Source organism: Dendrobates tinctorius, unplaced genomic scaffold (genome assembly GCF_039654945.1).
Source record: "Dendrobates tinctorius isolate UK_male_01 unplaced genomic scaffold, ASM3965494v1 ptg000133l, whole genome shotgun sequence".
In the NCBI taxonomy this organism is placed as follows: domain Eukaryota; kingdom Metazoa; phylum Chordata; class Amphibia; order Anura; family Dendrobatidae; genus Dendrobates; species Dendrobates tinctorius.
This window is the reverse complement of record NW_027361801.1, coordinates 13,533,854-13,553,646: the sequence shown is the minus strand read 5'-3', so window position 1 is coordinate 13,553,646 and position 19,793 is coordinate 13,533,854. Positions and strand designations below refer to the sequence as shown.

Sequence of the window (19,793 nt, the reverse complement as noted above, 5' to 3'; positions counted from 1 at the left end):
TCTCTTTTGCAAACTAAACATTCCCAAATCCTGCAACCTTTCCTCATAAGACAGGGTTTGCAGACCGGTCACCATTCTGGTCGCTCTTTTCTGAACTTGCTCCAGTTTGTTGATGTCTTTTTTAAAATGTGGGGCCCAAAACTGGACACAATATTCCAGATGAGGTCTGACCAAAGAGGAGTAGAGGGAAATAATGACTTCACGTGATCTAGACTGTATGCTTCTGTTAATACATCCTAGAACTGCATTTGCCTTTTTTGTTGCTGCATCACACTGATGACTCATATTCAGTCTGTGATCTATTAGTATACCCAAGTCTTTTTCACATGTGCTGTCACTTAGCCCTATTCCTCCCATTCTATATATGCTTTTTTCATTTTTATTGCCCAGATGTACTACTTTGCATTTCTCCCTGTTAAAAACCATTCTGTTAGTTGCTGCCCACTTCTCCAGTTTATTTAAATCTTTTTGAATCCTCTCTCTCTCTTCTCTAGTATTAGCTATCCCTCCTAGCTTTGTGTCATCAGCAAATTTAATCAGTTTACCCTCAATTCCTTCATCTAAATCGTTGATAAAGATGTTGAACAATACAGGGCCCAGGACAGAGCCCTGTGGTACCCCACTTGAGACATTCTTCCAACTGGATGTGCAGCCATTTACGACCACTCTTTGGGTCCGATCACTAAGCCAGCTATGAATCCACCTAACAGTTGCCTTGTCCATTCCATACTTAGTCATTTTTTCAATAAGGATTGTATGAGAGACTTTGTCAAATGCTTTGCTGAAGTCAAGATATACTATATCTACAGCATTTCCTTGATCCACCCAATCAGTGATACCGTCATAGAAGGAAATTAAGTTAGTCTGACATGACTTATTAGTTACAAACCCATGCTGACTCTGTTTGATCACTTCATTCTTATCCAGGTATTGACTTACATGTTGTTTAATAATTTGTTCAAAGATCTTTCCTGGTATAGAAGTCAGACTCACCGGCCTATAGTTGCCTGGGTCCACCTTCTTCCCCTTTTTGAAGATAGGAACAACATTTGCTCTTCTCCAGTCTTCTGGCACTTCTCCTGTTCTCCAAGAATTTTCAAAGATTATGGAGAGTGGTTCAGAAATTTCTTCTGCTATCTCCTTCAGTACTCTGGGGTGTAATTCATCTGGACCTGGAGACTTGAATTCATTTAGGTTAGCTAAGTGTTTCCTCACTATCTTTCTGTTTATAGATATCCTGGATTCTTCTATTCCCTTAATAGGACAGTGAATAACAGTTGGTGTTACATTTCCATTCTGAGAGAAAACAGATGCAAAATAGGAATTTAAAAGTTCAGCCTTCTCAACATCCTGTCTTACCATTTCATCATTTTCATCCTGTAAAAATCCTATAGCATCTTTGACTTTTCTTTTACTTTTGACATATCCCCAAAATCCTTTATTATTGCTTTTGACATCTCTTGCAAGCCTCAATTCATTTTCAGCTTTAGATAATCTGATTTGTGCCCTGCAGATTCTGCAGACAGCATTATATTCTTCTTTAGATATGCCTCCCTCTTTCCATTTTATAAACATTTTTTTCTTCCTTTTTAGCATGTGCTTAAGTTCTGTGTTCACCCATCCTGGTTTCCTTAAATGCTTCCTATTCTTCCCTCTTTTCGGAATTATTAACAACTGTGCTATGAGAATTTCATTTTTCAAGATTTCCCATCCTTCCTGGACATTTTTGTCTTTAAGGATATCCAGCCATTGGATCCCTCCAATTCTCTTTCTGAATCCCTTAAAATCTGCCTTTCTGAAATCTAACCTTGACGTCTGAGTCTTCACAGGTCTTCCGCCTCTAGTTATCCAAAATTCTAAAATAGCATGGTCGCTACCTCCTAGGGTTCCAGCCACTTTTACCTCCTCAACCATTTCCTCCCTGTTTATAAGGATTAGATCCAAGGTAGCAGTTCCCCTTGTTTTCTCCCCTACCTTTTGGAAGATAAAGTTGTCAGCAAGAGAGGATAAGAATTTCCTTGACCTGTTAGTTTTGCCTGAGAGAGATTCCCAACAAATGTCTGGATAGTTGAAATCTCCCATGACAACTATGTCATATTTTTTGGAGAACTTGGCCATTTGATGCATAAAGAGTTCATCCATATCTTCAGTATGTATGGGGACAGCAGCCTGCTGACATTCTATGGACAAATCGTTAAAACAGAATTGTGCCCGGTATTACCAAATCTCTTCAAGATGAGCATACCAACTTAAAGTGAAGCTGTCAGCAGGATTTTGCCAAGTAAACTACATGCATTGTAAGGTTGGCAGTGTTAAATGAATTAAAATGATACCTGGGCAGCACGGTGGCTCAGTGGTTAGAGCTGCAGCCTTGCAGCGCTGGGGTCCTGGGTTCGAATCCCACCAAGGACAACATCTGCAAGGAGTTTGTATGTTCTCCCTGTGTTTGCGTGGGTTTCCTCCGGGCACTCCGGTTTCCTCCCACACTCCAAAGACATACTGATAGGGAATTTAGATTGTGAGCCCCATCGGGGACAGTGATGAAAATGAATGCAAACTGTAAAGCGCTGCGGAATATGTTAGCGCTATATAAAAATAAAGATTATTATTATTATTACCTGAGGTGAAGAAATCTGTCCTAGTTCTTATGTAATCAGTGTTAGAAGTTGCAGCTTATGATATGCCAGAGCTCTGGGAGAAACCAAGGAAAGTCCTGTCCACAGGCCGCCCAGAAGCACAAACATGTTCCTCATCACAGAGACAGAGAGAGACAGACTGTTTGTGCTTTGGGGCAGCCTATGGGCAGGACTTTCCTTGGTTTCTCTGGCTTAGAGAAGGAAGAGAAGACTCTGCCTACAGTCCCACCCCGGAGCACGGGCATATATTAGCTGCAAAATTCTAACACTGATTACATAAGAACTACAAGATGGATTTCTGCACCCCAGCTATCATTTTAATCAGTATAACACTGCCAACCTGACAATGCGTGTAGTTTACTTAGCAAAATCCTGCTGACAGGTTCACGTTAAGAACCTGTATTTGCTTGATTGACAAGGTTTAATGAGAGATTCTGATCTATGGATCATCTGGTTTTTTTTTTTTTACTTTTCTTATCTAGATACATCTTGTACATCTTGAACATAGTTTTGGGACCTACACTGTAAGGGTCCCGTTTCACATAGCAATGCATCAGCGATCCAGACAGCGATACGGTCTGGTAAGGATCGCTGGTGCGTTGCTAAATTGTCGCTAGTAAGCTGCCAAACAGGCAGATCTCTTCAGCGACGCAGCAATGATCCGGCGATCAATATAACGACCTCGGCGGTCGTTGGTACCTTGTCACACAGCAGCTATTCTGAACAATTCCAGCCTGCGTCCCTGAGTTCTGCGTCGCCAACGAGGTCGCTCGTCAGCGTCAAACACAGCGATGCATGCTGGCCAGCGGGATGCCAACGATCAAAAAATGGCCCAGGATATTCCAGTACGATCAGCGACATACAGTGGGGGGGGGGGGGGGGGCGGTCGGCGCAACGTGTCACATGTAGCGAGATCGCTGTTGCGTCACAAAATCGGTGACGCTTTAGCGATCTCCCTATCGATCTCTCTATGTGAGATGGGGGCTTAAAAGGGGTATTGGAAAACAGGAGAGGGTTCAAAAGGTGGTTAACTAGATTTGCTAACTGGGATGGAGGGCATCTTATAATCAAAAGTTCAAAAAAAATTGGGCATGTACTAGTTAAAAAAAAAAAAAAAAAAAATCTCAGAGGAAATCTCATTTACATGTACAAATAACTGGCAAATGATTATTGCTTCCATGTAGCATAGTCATTCATTAAGTGTGGAAAAAAAAATAATTCAGATATCTAAAGGGTTCTTTACAGTTAGCCTATATAATCCCTGACCGCAAAAGATACTAAATACATCTAATCAAGAATTGAACCAGTTGGGTCGGGGTATAAGTTAAACATACTAGACAGTGCAATTGTTACAAATTTTCTATATCAGGCAGAACAAAAAACAAACAAGTGCTGAAATATGTTTTTTGTGAGCATACGTGACCCAATACTGTACAGCTTCCTGTGTATATATAACGGAACCTGAAACGGAAATACCACTTTACTCAACTTATCTTTTCTCATTTGTCTACACAATCAAAGCTAATCTTACTGTATTTTGCAAAATGAGCAGTTACCAGAGACATTCATTTCTAGGAATGTCACTGAACACAAATATAAAGTCAAAAGCTACACATGACGAGTGTGAAAATAAGAATGTTGCTACTTTTGAGTCAATCCGAGAGAGCATTATTGAAATGTCCGGGGTTTTTTTGCAGGGCGTTCTAATTCTGTTTTTAGCATGCTTTTTTTTTTCTTTTTGCATAGTACTTTTGGTAACACTGGTTTTACAGGTGAAATACTTTTGAGAATTATTATTCATTGAAATGTTCATGAGACTATTTAATTCAGATCTAATAAAAGGCAAATAAAAAGCAAACACAGAAAGACAAGAGAAGATTAAAATTTACCGCATATGAAGGTATCAAAATCTCGGCTTTGTATCGTAATGGGCAGTTTGCGGTGTTATTAATTGGTGTCCATTTCCAAAACAAACAAAAGTTTCCATTCATTCCAAACGTTATATTGATTGAAGGGTGATGTCGCCCTGTTATAAAGTAAAAAAAAAGTGAGCAAATCATCACATATGTTGATGCTGAAAAAAAAATAATCATTTCAATTTTCTAAACAAGTCTTCAAATCCGGGCTTCCTTCTGAATCCTCAAAACCGAAATTTGTACACAATAATTATGCAGCGATTAAGTTAAATACGGGAAACAGAGTCCATAGTATAAAACTTTAGGTTCAGTTTGCCTAAAGAACATCGGACGGCAATAACAAGTTTATGTAACTTTTTAAATAATTTTGTGGCTTCTGAAAGTCTGAATGTTGTAAAAAAATAAATACCGTAAATGTGTGTGTCACCATTTTCTAAATACCCATAACTTTTGTATTTTCCTACTGATGGTCTAGTTTTTTCTGGAGTAAGCTGATGTGTTTTTGTTGGTAGCATTTTGATGTACACATAACCTATTGATTGCTATTTATTTCATTTTGTGGAGCTGATGTGATAAAAAAAAATAAATTAAAAAAATAAATTAAACAATTCTGGCATCCTGATATTTTTTTTTTCTGTAGTCTAATAACTGACTTAATCCCTTCATGGTCTTGCAATGTTCCATTTTTTTGTTTTCGTTTTTTCTCCCCTTCTTCCAAGAGCCATAACTTTTCTATTTATCCATCCATATAGATGTATGAGATCTTGTATTTTAAAGTTACATAATTGATATTATCACGTGGAAAGCGCGAAAAAAAGGGAGTTAAAATTGAAAAAAAAACAAAAAAAAAACGAGTACAATTCCATAATTTTTTGGGGGATTTTTCTATTTACCAGATTCACTGCACAGTAAAACTGACCAGGCAGTGTGATTTTCAAGGTCACTACGATTATGCAGATACCAAACATGTATAGTTTTTATTTTATTTAAGTGGTGAAAAAATATTTGGAAAAAAAAAAAATTAGCTTGAGTTGCCATTTTCCGAGACCCATAATATCTTCGTTTTTTGGGATATTGGGCTGTGTAAGGGCTTATTTTGCACCCTGATCTGACATTTTTACGGATACCATTTTGATGTAGATACAAATGTTTTGATTGTCTCTTATTGCAATGTTTCAGTGTCCAAAAAAACTCAATTCTGGCATTTTGATTTCTATTCCTGTTATGCGGTTTGACAGTTGGATTAATTTATTTTATATTTTAATCAATCAGACTTTTACGAATGCAGAAATACCAAATATGTGCATTTTTTTATTTTTAATTGGGGAAAATCGGGGTGATATGGACTTTTTTTTAAACTTTTTTTTCACTTTTTCTGTATTTGTTAGTCCCTTTAGAGGAGTTAAAGCTGTATACGGTATAACAAAATGGTCTAGTATGAACTCCAGCCATGGGCTGATTTTCAACATAATACCATGAATACAGACACAGGGGTCTTCAGCAGACCACTGGCTGTCATGGTAACACATCGGCATCCTACAATCTCATTGCGGGAGCGCTGATGAAGTGATAGAATGATGCGCCTCCCTTCCAGCACGCTGTAATGCCACTGTCACAGATTGGCAGCAGCATTTCAATAGGCCACCTCCTCTTCACTGGAGGCTGTTAGAGGCCGATAATTGTGGTGCCCATGAGGGTTCAGTCGCCACAGAAGTACTGCACCTCCTTCTGAGGTGTAGTATCCCACTTCTCAGGTAAGATGGTAACACCTGACCAGACTCCAGCACCTACTGTACATCCAGCACAGACACCTTAGAACAGCAGAGCACCCTTTATGGCAGCTGCTTTGGTTCATGAAGGGTGCTGGGTGGTGGGTGGAGCTTAGATTACACTAGAGGGGAAAGCTGACAGGAAGTTAGTCAGTTCCCCGCAGGGGGAAGCGGAGAGAAGACCTCTCTGCAGTCGGAATCCCCATGGAAGGGGAGAAAGACAGTTCCCCACTGGGGGAAGGAGGGAAAGGACGTGTTTGCAGCAGCCTCCTGTGAGCTGGAGCTGCTAGCAAGGAAAGAGAAAGAAGGATCAGTTGTTCAGAAGATAGATAAGAACGGAACGTGAGGAGGAGAAAGACTAGGGCTAGTGCAGAGCCCTTTCCTAAGTTCAATGCACCAAGGCCGGGCGCCGGTATCCGAGGCTGTGTGTGATACTAATGATCCTACAGCAGAAACCGGAGGAATAGAAGTTGTGACCACTTTATTCCCACCTAAGACTCGAAGACACAGCAGCAACGAGTGTGAGCCGAGACATTATTGTATGGAATCCCCGAAGCGGGCTACAGCTGCCTGTCATACGAGTGAAGTTATAAGTAACATCAAGGTTTAAGCATAGTCACAGACACGGATTCTTTACTGTAAGAGCAGTGAGACTATGGAACTCTCTGCCATATGATGTTGCAATGAGTGATTCCCTAATAAAATTTAAGAAGGGACTGGATGCCTCTCTTGAAAAGTATAATATTACAGGGTATACACACTAGTTCCCTTAATATTGCGTTGATCCAGGGAGCTAGCCTGATTGCCATATGTGGAGTCGGGAAGGAATTTTTTTTCCCCAATGTGAAGCTTAATGTTTGCCACATGGGTTTTTTTGCCTTCCTCTGGATCAACATGTTAGGGCAAGTTAGGATAGGATATGGGTTGAACTAGATGGACTTAAAGTCTTCCTTCAACCTTAATAACTATGTTACTATGTAAGAAGGAGGAACTTGAGTGTAATTCATAACTACAAGTACTTCAGATTAGCGCTAGTAAGGAGACGTTCAGAAAAGGCACATGGAAGGGAGTAATGGAAAGGTGTATTCCATCTGCCTGGGAGTTGGCTGAGCCTCTGACCTGGAGGCTGCAGCACTGAACCGATCACCTGTCTGTGCCAGAAACGTGAGTAAAAGAATTGGAACTGCACTCAGCTGTGTCATTGCCTTCTTCCTGCGCCATCCTACTCAGCACTGCTACATCTCTGTGCCTAACACTACACCATCTACCCCAACATCTACTACTACTGCCCTGTGACTACAGCTCTGCCTGTGGAGAGCCAATACATCTTTGCTGCACCAAGCCATCTGTCCCAGAGGATCTGCACTGCAGCGCTGGTCACTTCTGACCAGATACCACAGGTGGCATCACGAATTACCTACATACAAACTTTATTCAATTCCACCTATTTTACATGGACACCCAGGGCCATGGAACGGGTCACTGCCCCCGCGACCTATCCCTTTAAGACACCGGCCCGGTACAGAGTAATCCCACAGCCATGGGGGTGCTCCATAATGACTGAATATTTTATCCAGTATCTTCAAAGATATTTGCGGGCTCGGCATTTGAGCCTACATCAAAGACAGGGAGACAAGGGGTAAGGGAATCTGTCACCAGGTTTTTGCTATCTAATCTGAGAGCAGCACACTTTGACAACTTTTTAATGTAAAGAGCTAATTGCTCACAAATTTTAAGAACTTTGCTTGCTTTTGATAAATTTAAAAAAAATATTTATATTCAAAGCTGTGAACTCGCACAGTTTAAGGGCTTTGCTAAAAAATCCTATGTAAATTTATGTGCTTATCTTTTAATTCACATGGAAACAGGAGAAGCAATGGAATGAAACTGAAAGGGTAAAGACAACTCTCAGCCACAGGGAGTAAATCTAATAATGAAATGATGCTCCACCATAACAGCCACAGGGAGTAAATCTAATAATGAAATGATGCTCCACCATAACAGAATCCAAATTGACTAGTGATCGGACAGACAATCCAGAAACTACATTACAGGATGTGAACCACAAAACGATTGTGCACAAACTTCACCACGATGAACCCTTCTTTTCAGTGCAGATTAAAAATTTGCTTTTAGACTATTGCAGATTATCCAGTGATGACATAAGGGTAAACTTCGCATATTTAGACCACATGATTTGATTTTGTGATTCCCAAAACATGTCAATTCATTGTGGCAAATTCAACATTTTCAATGCAAACTATAATATCTGGGGCAAATCCACAACAAACTCCAAAAAGATTTGTATGCAGATAAAGTGCAGAAATATTAGCAGTAAATCCACTGTGTGCACATATACCCTTAGGTAAAGCACGTCAGGAACACCGCACTGCACTTGCTCACTGAGCCAGTGCGCGTGTCCTGAGTAAAACAAACTGTGCTCAGAGATACCTGTGGAGCGGGCAGCAGCAGAGAAGATGCGTGCTTCAGACACAAAGGACCTGAAGCATGTGACTGCTGGGGGCGTGGCCTAAACTCCAGAGAGCTAGGAGCTGCAGGAAAACTCCTAGAATGGTAACAACGGAACAAAGTTACTAATTGGCATAAACAGGGACATAAACCAGATCAGGCCGGGGTCAAAGCACGAGATAGCATGACAATTACCAAAGGGCAAGTCAGAACGGATAGTCAAGACGTAGTCAAGAAATCAGAAACCAGAGAAGCAGATATACAGTACAGAATCAACATGCAAACTCACAACGGGGGACAGAACCGGATCAAAACCATATAGGCAAGCTATAAGACAACGAACAGGTACACAGGGGTCACAACATTCGGCCAAAGGCAAAAGTATAACTGACAGGGATTGGAGTATCTCAGGGCAATAAAAAGCTCTTCCTGAACCAAAGAGAGGCCACAATAATTAACCCCAGGTGTGCAGGTCAAAGCCTGCACTGAGCTCAAGACATTAACCCCTGACATGCAGGTCAAAACATGCACTGGGATCATGACAGCACACAGAGCTATTTTTATGTGGATTTTGGAGCAGATCCTCTTTAAAACACCCCAGCAAGAGAATTCAAAGTATATTGGAAGCCGTTTTTGATGTGGGATTTGAAAATAAACGCTAGGGAATTTTCACATTCTTTTTTTTTCTGAGCTTTCAAAGCAGAAATTCTCTAAAACCCACAAGTTTTGCTTGGGTAGTTCCTGATCCAAAAACAGCAAAAATACAGACAAAAAAACCTCAGTGTGAGCACTTGCTTAGAATACATCCACAAGGGATATCTGCTGCCAATTTCCATGCGCTGAACAAATCTCATCCACATACTGCAGAAATCTTTAGCTTGGGGATTGACTAGTGTTGTGGGGAGGTTGATGAGCACACATATGAAAGAAAGGACCATTTTCATACATTTTACTTTTTTTATCCACTTTTGCTTAGTGTGTTGACTTTTACCATCTATATGTCATCCATTTTTCACACATGCAAAAAATAAATAATTTCAAATGTTTTCCCAGTTGACTAAAAACAGACAGCATGCCATTTTTGTGCAGTTTTCTCCTTCGCTCATCCATTCACTTGAAATGGTGAAATTTTGTCCATAAAACATAAAAAGTAGAAGAGGTCTTGTGTATTTTTTTCATAAGGATCATTTAATACTACTAGTATGAATGGGGGTACATTAAAACTACAACTGCAGCTAATTTTTCACTACGTGACTGATGTTTCCATTTTTACTATCAAAGTCTATTTTTTTTTTAATTATTTCTAATGGAAACTTTGCTGAAAACAGAAGTGCAATCACAGAATCATATCGAAGCAGTTTAGATCATACTTTTACACATTGTGGCTAGCTGCCATCAAAAGAAATAAAAATGTAAGAGATCTTAGAAGACTTTCTACATTAAAAAAATAAATAGTATTAAATATTGTTTAGTATTATAATATTACATTTCAGAGAAACTTCTAATTGAAAACCACAAAATCAACTGTTGTACACTCCTACAGTCGGGGAAAAAAAAGCTCTGAAAATGCTCTGGGCCACCCTTCTCTCTATTGTAGGAAAGAAGACCGTTAGAACCATCGCTATGTTCACTGTCTATTGCCAAGACTATGCTGGCTGTAAAGAAGATGAGCCATTATCATAGTCATACCATCAATGGACTAACTTGGGCTATGTCTTCTCCTCTGTGAGCCTTACTGCATGTGGCCTACTGATCAAGGATGGAATGGATGACGTTAGCATAACATATCAGGATACCCAGGACTGTAAAAAAAAAAAAAAAAAAAAGTGCCTGAGCATCAACAGGCAGATAGTTGCCACCTACCTGCCTGTTGTGCCAGGCACTGTTATCCGCTGCCACAGGCCTTCACTGACATCCCGTCAGCAAAGCAGCAGATTGTCTTCCTGTTGACAGGCATGTAGTTGTTAACAGAGGCAACAACCTGCCTGTTGTACCCAGCGCCGGTCATTGACCGATCCTGCTAAGGATTCAGCTGCTCAGTGTCAACAGAGCAGCGGTTTCTCTTCCTGTTGGCAGGGTGGGACTACTGGTGTCATGCTGATTGACAGCTGGCTCTCCGCTGCCAAATTGGGGGAAGCCAGCTCTCAATCAACATAATGCCAGTAGTCCCATCCTGCCAACAGGAAGAGAAAGCGCTGCTCTGTTGACAGAGAGCAGCTGAATCTCTGGCAGGAGCGGTCAATGACCGGCGCTGGGTACAACAGGCAGGTAAGTGCCTCTGTTAACAACTACATGCCTGTCAACAGGAAGACAAATTGCTGCTTTTTTGACGGGATGTCAGTGAAAGTCTGTGGTAGCGGATAGCAGTGCCGGGCACAACAGGCAGGTAGGTGGCAACTATCTGCCAGTTGATGCTCAGGCACTTTTTTTTTTTTTTTTTACAGTCCTGGATATGCTGATATGTTATGATAACTTCATTGCCTCTGTTAACAACTACATGCGTTTTTTAAATAAGTCCTGGATATCCCCTTTAATGCTAAATCAATTATTTATTTTGGAAGGATTGGCCAACTACTCTTGTGTATACAGGACTTTCGACTAACCCCGAGTGTCAGAAGTAAAGTAGGAAAGAATGACTAGGAAGTTTGGATTTTAACTAAGACTTTACTACCATGGAGGTCTGGAAGTTTATGCTTATCTCCCAATTAATAAAAACATGGATATATGTATGGGACAGCCAAAAGTATATCTATAGGCCAGAACCATGAAAGAAGAATGGGCACCTTAAAGGCTTCCATTCAATTTAGACTAAAGCACGTTTCTGGTTTAACAAACCAATGTTTAACCAACAGTCATAGTGTCACAGTCGCGTGTGTCTGGACGCAGCGAGTACCGCAAGGCGAACCCATATGACACACGTGACCCTGGATACACCGCCTCCAGTTGGGCGAATTTAAATAATAAGACGTGCAGCTGGATTCACCGCCTCCAACTGGCGAATTTTGGTATTACACGTATTTATATAATAGTCTGAAAACCCCGCCTCCAGTAAGGCGAATTTAAATAATAAAAGGGGAACCTGGGTAAAATTAACAATGGTGGGCCCTGCGATAGGGAATAGGGACTTGGAGACCTCCTGCACTCCCCTGAGCCAGAGTCCCTGCACTCCTAACGTTCCCTATGCCGGTTCCGCACTGGGCGACGCACAGGAACCTTAAAACCCTGACTCGTCCTGACCCTAAACCCTCACTAGGGAATTGGTCGGTGCGGAAACTAATCCCAACACTGCACTAAACACACACAAGGGAAAATGACAATACAGGGGGAACACCACTTAACTTTGTTCTGTTGCGTACACTCCTAGCAACAGAGCCCAACACCTGCGTGCATCTTCTCCTCCACCCGGATCCATCACCATAACCGGATCCATCACCATAGTGCAGCCTTGGAGCAGAGTCCACCACCAGTTGCAGCTGCCCAGTAAACAGAGTCCCAGAGATGAGCCCAGCTTCTGCCAATAAGTCCAGCATGCTTGAGTCCAGTTTTCAGCAACCAAGTCCAGCATGCTGAGTGCAACTCTCACCATCGTCACCACTCCACCAAGCCATGCAAGCACCTCCTGCTGACACCATAAACTGCGACTCCAACACACCACGCCAGCCCTCCATGCAGACTCCATAGCTGACTCAACCCCTCTGGCTGGGCTGCCCAGGACTCTCATTCAGCTCCTTCTTTCACCCAGGCTTGCTTCCCAAATGAAGAACTCACAATATCACCAACAGTGATTGAACACACCTGACTCTTTTATAGAGCCTCACACCTGATTTGTAATTAAGTGCACATTAAACCAAAGAAACTAAAGTGCACTACCGCTCACCACCATCGGGGAAACTAAGAATGAATGACACCACGTGTCATAATTCTAATGGCCACCGGGGGCAATCAACCCACTTTGGCAACAAGCCAAAGGAAAAAAAAGTTCACTTTGTGCATTTAAACTGTCAGATCCACCTTGGATCATGACATAGTGTCGACAAGGCTGTATATTTTTTAGTCCATATTACCCAATATATTCATTCAACCAGGCCATAAATGTTTAGTTCCCGGGGTGAGATATGAACAATCTTTCTGGAAATTTTATTTTCTTTCAATGGAAGATCACTCATGGACGATAGATCTTTCTATGAACAAAAGATCTTTCAACTTTCGGTCAAAAAATTCAAAGATGGTCAACTTAATTTCAAATGATGACAGTTTCCAGTAGGTTGGCTAAAACGTTCATTCCTTCTTCAGTTTTCACATAACGAAATGTTTTAGCTGAAATTAATAATTTTAGAGCAACTTTAATCAACTAACCAAGCTCTATGGGGAATTTAAAATCTTCAGAAGCACAAGTAGAAAGATTTGTTTACCAGGAGGGAGGTCATATTACAACACAACACCACTTCCTTTACAAGTACACTTTAAAACAAAGTGATTAGATAAAAACGTCATATGTTCTTGGCAAGAAGGTAGGAATTAATCTAGAGATTTTGTGACTTTAACCTTGGGTCAAAGAAGAAGGCAGAAACACATAGCGGCCAATAGTAAGTTAGTCATTGAGTAAAACAATGTATGAAAATAATTTTGTTACATACTAGAAAAAAAAAAAATATAAATACAATAGCAACATTCACCACCATTTACCTTCTTCAGAAAACTTTTCTTTATAATACTACACATACTATGTTTACTGTGGTAGGGAAAAAGGGAAAGGCTTATGCCATTAACTCACTTCCTAGCAGTCAACTTGCTGCAACAGCAAAATTCTCCCACTATTCAGTCTGCAAAGGAGAACACCCCAAAGCTTAGCTCAACTTATTTTATTGGTAATTACATTTGATTAGATGAACTATTCACTTATGGAGATGCCCTGTAGAGGGATAAACAAATCCTGATTTTCAAGGATTTTGATAAGACAGAATGTGTTCTATTGATATAGTAAGTACAACGCGTTTCAGCTCTTAAAGAAGCCCTTCGATAAAGGTTTTTTTTTATCAATCTGTGTATATGTGATGTACTGTAGTGCAAATGTGTTAATATACCCACCTACCGCCACTTTCTCTGGTATCCAGCGCCATTCCGCTCAACCACTGAGTGATGTCACCACCCTTTAGACTTTCCGGGTCATGATGTATTCTGGGTAAATCAAGAATGGCTTTTACAATGTAAACCTATGAACGAGGCTTTATAGACTTACACTGTAAAACAGACTTCTGGCTCACACACAGCATAGAGTGAGCTGGATAGTCCTAAGTGTGGCGACGTCGCTGAGAACAGGAGCAGAACGATGCTGCATCCTGGAGAAGGTGGTGGCAGATACTCATATTAGCACATTCATATTACACAACAGGCTATACACAGGTTTAGCGAAAAAAAAAATCTTCATGGGAGTGCTTCTTTAAAGTGACTCTGTCAGCATAGAATGATTGTTCAATCGAAGTGCAGGTGCTCGATGCATCATGGTGGGGCCAAACATTTAAGTTTACCTTTCCACCGGCTTGTTTTCAATCTATCTCTGCCCTTTTCAGTCTCTTTGAAGCCAGAGCTGTCAATCAAAGAAGAGCAAGGGGGTGGAGATAGAGGGGAAAACAAGCAGGTGGCAAGGTACACTTAAATGTTTGGCCACTCCATGATGTACCAAGCGCATGTACTTGGTTTGTATTGTCATTCAGTGATGACAGTCTCTTTAAGGCCACCATACCCTTTTTCCATCTTGGCCGGCTCTCCCATACACAGGAGTACTCGTTTGGCCAAAGGATTCTAAATTTTTGTATGAAAGAGCCGCTGCCAGACAATTGGTGACGGCTTGTCTATTGACGAAGACAATACAGTCAGCAGTCTGAAATCGAACTTGGTGAATCAATATTTCCCTTTTCAATCAATTGTCCGGGGCATCCTTACACATTAGGCTGCCATGCCAAGCAGGTTGATATCAGCAGGTTCCGATGACAGTTTAATGTGTGTGGGGGGATTTACATATGCACCTTCGTCAAGCAGATGTATGTACTGAATGTTTCTGACGAAGGCTAATTTTTAGGAGCCAAAACGCATTGTAAATAGTACCCCAATAAAACAGATACAACCTTCTCAAAATCCCCGATGATCAGGATATCTTCATCCTTCCACAGAGCATCTAATCGAGTGTAATCGTGCTAAGATCGGGGATGGAGTTGGAGATTTCGGTTTGTGAAACAATGGTGACGAACCTCCCTGAAAACGCATCATCAGGTGCAACATCCACAGTGTAGATGTGCACACTTACTGCACAACATAATAAGGGGATTAGGTGTTTTACTACAATAAGCGCCTCTTCTACAGGACTGTGCTGCATGGCACATGTGTAACCTACCACAATAGTCTCATTCATTTCTACCTTCAATCCCCCCTTAAAATGATGGCAAGGAAATTAATGTGGTGCAGTTTGTTTTCCTTCTTTAGGGTGGTAAATGAATGCCAGTTCAGAATAAGCATGTTGTTTCTTGATTCTTCTTACCTATGGCATATCAATTAGCATTTTACTTTTGCATTACTTGCTTATACTTGTATGAACAGTGCGTACAACGCCTTACAAAATAACCCTAGATTGTGGAACGCTGAAATAAGACGCAAGATTTACTCTAATGCAATAGTATATTACTTGGACAAAAGTCTGTGGACATCTCACCATCACACCTATCAGCTTGTTTTACAACGCACATCGAAATCCAAAGCCATGGATGTTAAGAAAAGGTTTTCCAGGCTAAAAGCAATTTTATTCCTTCAGAAAACACTAGGAGCAGTTTAAAAAAAAACCAACGGTTTGACTCAACATCCCTGTCCAAGTCCAGAGTCTCCACCACTGCTCCAGGTGTCTGTATTGTCTGCATCTCTGATGTCACATTGACAGTGTTACAGCCAATCAGTGAGCTCATACCGTCTATTCCAGTAAAGCCGTTGAGCTCACTTAATGGCTGCAGATAAGAGTAGTGGTGAAAATGCAGCACTGGACCCTGGGAGGATAATTAAAGCACATTGTTTAAAAAAAAAAAAAAAACTTCCCGTGAGGACAGGAGTTTTGTGAAAGTAGAAAACTAAGCTGACACTCAGCTCAAACTCAGAGTAGAGTTTGAAAACAGTGTCATTAACAAACAATTCAGCACCCCCCCACAACTCAGGGGCCCCATGGCGTGCCAGTGACCCCAACGGCGAGTGGGTCCCCTGCTTGCTCAGGGACTTGCCCGGGTGATCACACCGGCATTGGATGAGTAAAGCAGTTTGTTTTTAAGGAAAAATTGTAATTGTAGCCATGTTGGGTGTTAGATTTTCAAATAACAAATCTAAAAAAAAAAATCATAAAATCATGAGGGTGCAAATTATAGTTACAAGTTTCTGCTTTTTTATTTTATTATATTTTACCAGGAAATGTATTTTAAGGTGTAACATGTCAGTTTTGATACAAGCTAATCACTTAGTCATAATGCAATGGCATTTTATTTCAGAGAAAGTAATAATGTTTTTCTATCACTTTCACCTTCCCTCCCCCTCGGCAAGACCTTTTATTTTTTGATTAAACTAGCAGATAAAGACACAAGTTGAAATCTTCAAAGCTGTCTTTAGAAATAAACCGGTAGTGGCAAAAGATTATTTTACCTAATGTTATCAACGATTTCTACAAAAAGGAAGGAAGACACAAAATAACCCAAGTCTGGCGTGCACAGTCTGAAATGTTTTGTGCCCCATTCTGTAAGTAAAAGCTGCTCAGCCACTGGCGTGATCTGATCTGCATGTAATCCACAATGGGTGCGGATGGAAACCTGCCAAAGAGCATTATCGCTTCGAATATAGTAATCCCTTGTTGCCAGAAGTACAATGGCCAAAATGAGTGATGTGTAAAATGTAGGACAAAAGTCGAAATTAAGGAACAGAAATAGAGATGATCACTCACGGCAAATCATTCGAGCGGGTACAAAATGAGAATAAATTCTATTTAACAATACGCTTACATGTAATTCAATGTCATCACCACACTTGATAAAATTTCCAGTTATCATATTGTATACCTCCCATGCAGTCTCATTAGTTTAGTGGTCAAACACAATTATTACCACAAATTTCTGCATTATCCAAATACTATTGTACCATAGACCATATGGTAAAGGGGTGGGGAATGCCCTTTTGTCCGGCCCCTGGGCAGATTCCCAGGGACCGGACAGCAAAATGCTTGTCAACAGGCCTTTAATAGCTCCTGACAAGGGGTGGTCGCACACACAGCGATCACTACTAAATGCTGTGATGTGTGCAATGAAGGCTTATGTCCTGACGTGTGCAAGCATCAGGGCATCTCTTGTGGGCAGAGCCCGCACGCTCTGTGCTCCAGTCCCACTGACAACAACGGCAGCGGCGGCCCCTCCTGCTATGTATGTGTCTACAGCCATCTACGATGTATGTGCCTTTAGTGTCTCCTAAGATGTATATGCTCCAGCATTTCCTGCGTAATATATATACTCCAGATCCAGCATCTGCTGAGTAATGTGTACGCTGCAGCCTCAGTGTCCCCTATGTGATGTATATGCTGCAGATAAAATGTCTACTATGTGATGTTGAACTATTGGTGGAGATTAGGGGTGATAGTCTGCACACATTGCGTTTCTTCTGATGAAGACATTAGTTCAATTTCCTTTATTTCTCACCTAGACCAATTTCTCCACCATGTGCAAAGGCAATGATGAATTGGGTTTCACATAACCTAAGAGGGTTGTCATTTGTGCACTTCAGGGGTTGATGGACTTTGTGCCTCTAGTTCAAAAGGGAAGCAAATAAGTGCCTTTATTTGCTCTTCGGCTAAGTTTCAAAATAAATGTGAAGAGAGATTCATAAATTAATTTGTCACAGATGGGAACATAAATTCAGGCCACGGGTAATTGAAATGTGGAATGTGAATAATAATAATGCAGAAGATAAAGCGAAAATGCAACAATGACTCACAATTGTAATTCTTATCAGATAGCTCCACCAGGAAGAAAAAAAAAAATACATAAAAAGAAAAGGAAAGGATTGCAATATATATTATATAGTCTGCTGTTATAACAAACCCATCTGTTTTAATATCCTTTTTTGTTAAACAGAAACTGGCACAATATTTAAAAATTGTATAAAATTTTACTATTTCACATGGAAAATTTTTTAAAAATATCACAAACACAAAAATAATTGTACAAGCCAAAATCACCTCTATGGCCAGACACAAAGAGGCTACAGACCACTCTAAATATGTGATTATGAACGTATAATGCTAAATAGGTACTGGCCCTTTAATTATAACCATGAAGGCATGAAGGGTTAACATTTGAACAGATCTCCAATAATTACATTACAGCCTGGCAAGCCATAGCCAATTGGTAGCATTTCATCAGATCCAGGTTTTCTTGCCTTGTCCATGAATGGTTTGTTCCAGTAGCCCATTTATCATCAAATTGTCCTGGTTCCTCGATATCTAATGTGGACTTTGTTAATCCGGGTGACGTCTGAACAGGCAGGACTCTCTTTGTGACACTCATGTTTATTGAGGTAGGCACTATAGTGTTTGTAGTCTTGCCCAAGGACCACTACTGGTATATTATTTCCAACAGGGCAGAGCCAAGATATGAACCCCAGTCTCCCACACTGGTGGTTGTCGACTTAAACCACTACACTATAACAGCCAGCTAGGGTAGGTATACTAGTGCATTATAGTGTTAGGAGCCTTGGTATTTAATTTATTCCCTTTTTCGCTCATTATTTCACCCCACACACACACACGATAGACCAATTGAAAGGTAAACTTGCTCCCTTCAGCAAGAAAACAGCCAAACAAACAACACATTCACGATTTTATCACTAAACACAGTTTAAACATTAATTTTCAAAAACTTACAGAAAGACAATTTATTGTATTACCAATCTACATATATAAATACCTGTCTGTGTTCATCAACTCATGAAATACATGTACATTTGACCAGCTTGCTTTTTCTGAAATTGCTTGCGCCCATGACGAACAATGTGCAAAAATTTCACACGGGCCAAGTTAGTTTAATTTAATTTTTCCGCCGGGCAGAGTTGGGAATTGAACCATGTCTCATGTCATAGGCTATGCACTTAACCATTACACTATACCAGCCAAGACAACTAGCACAAGTGACCATTAAATGTGACATATACCAAGATGACGCACTGTCCCCATTGCTGTTCTACATAAGCTTGAACCCCCTCAGTCAGATATTACAAAATCTGGCTATGGATACAAGTTCAAGAGTGGAAGCACCATCAGCCACCTCCTCTACATGGATGCGAAAAACGAACGAGACATAAATTCACTGATCCACCTGACAGGGATCTACAGCAAAGACATCGGGATGTCCTTCGGACTGGAGAAGTGCGGCCGGTTGGTAATAAAGAGAGGCAAGGTAGTCAAGACTGATGGAAGTGGAATTATCAGCAAGGCACATAGCAGATGTACAGACATGCTACAAGTACCTCGGCATCCCACAGGGATACAGTAACCATGATGAGGAGGCAAAGAAAGCACCAACATCCAAATACGATAGAAAGGGTAAAACAGGTCCTGAGATTATATGATATATATATATATATATATATATATATATATATATATATATATATATATATATATATATATATATATTTTGTGATAAAACACTCCGGGATCGCCTTTGCTGGGGTCAAAGGTCACGTGCATTCAGCATGAAACTCAGGCGCAGAGCTGGGATTCGGGTGTAACTGACCCTGGGTCAGGTTTATTAACGGTGAAAGCAATGCAAAAGGAAATAAAACATAAAACAAATCCTTGCCTGTCCGGCACTAACTAAACAATGGACAACCTAACTACCAACTGGCGGGCTTCTCCCGTCCAGCCAAACCACAGTTGCAGTGGGCACTGCTTCCACTCACGTGTGTCTCTCACACAGACAGGCTCTCTGTGT

At 40.8% G+C, this 19,793-nt stretch overlaps 1 protein-coding gene across 3 annotated transcripts in view; it reads right to left on the bottom strand.

Annotated features, from left to right (window-relative positions):
- The window catches only part of LOC141048095 (interleukin-13 receptor subunit alpha-1-like), a 142,785-nt gene that overhangs the window by 70,233 nt on the left and 52,759 nt on the right, over positions 1 to 19,793 (bottom strand). For all 3 annotated transcript variants that reach the window (XM_073543488.1, XM_073543485.1, XM_073543484.1), the window contains exon 2: positions 4,526 to 4,662. In XM_073543488.1, coding sequence (XP_073399589.1) covers positions 4,526 to 4,627 — 102 coding nt within the window. In that variant the 5' untranslated portion in view covers positions 4,628 to 4,662. The remainder of the gene's footprint in view (positions 1 to 4,525; positions 4,663 to 19,793) is intronic.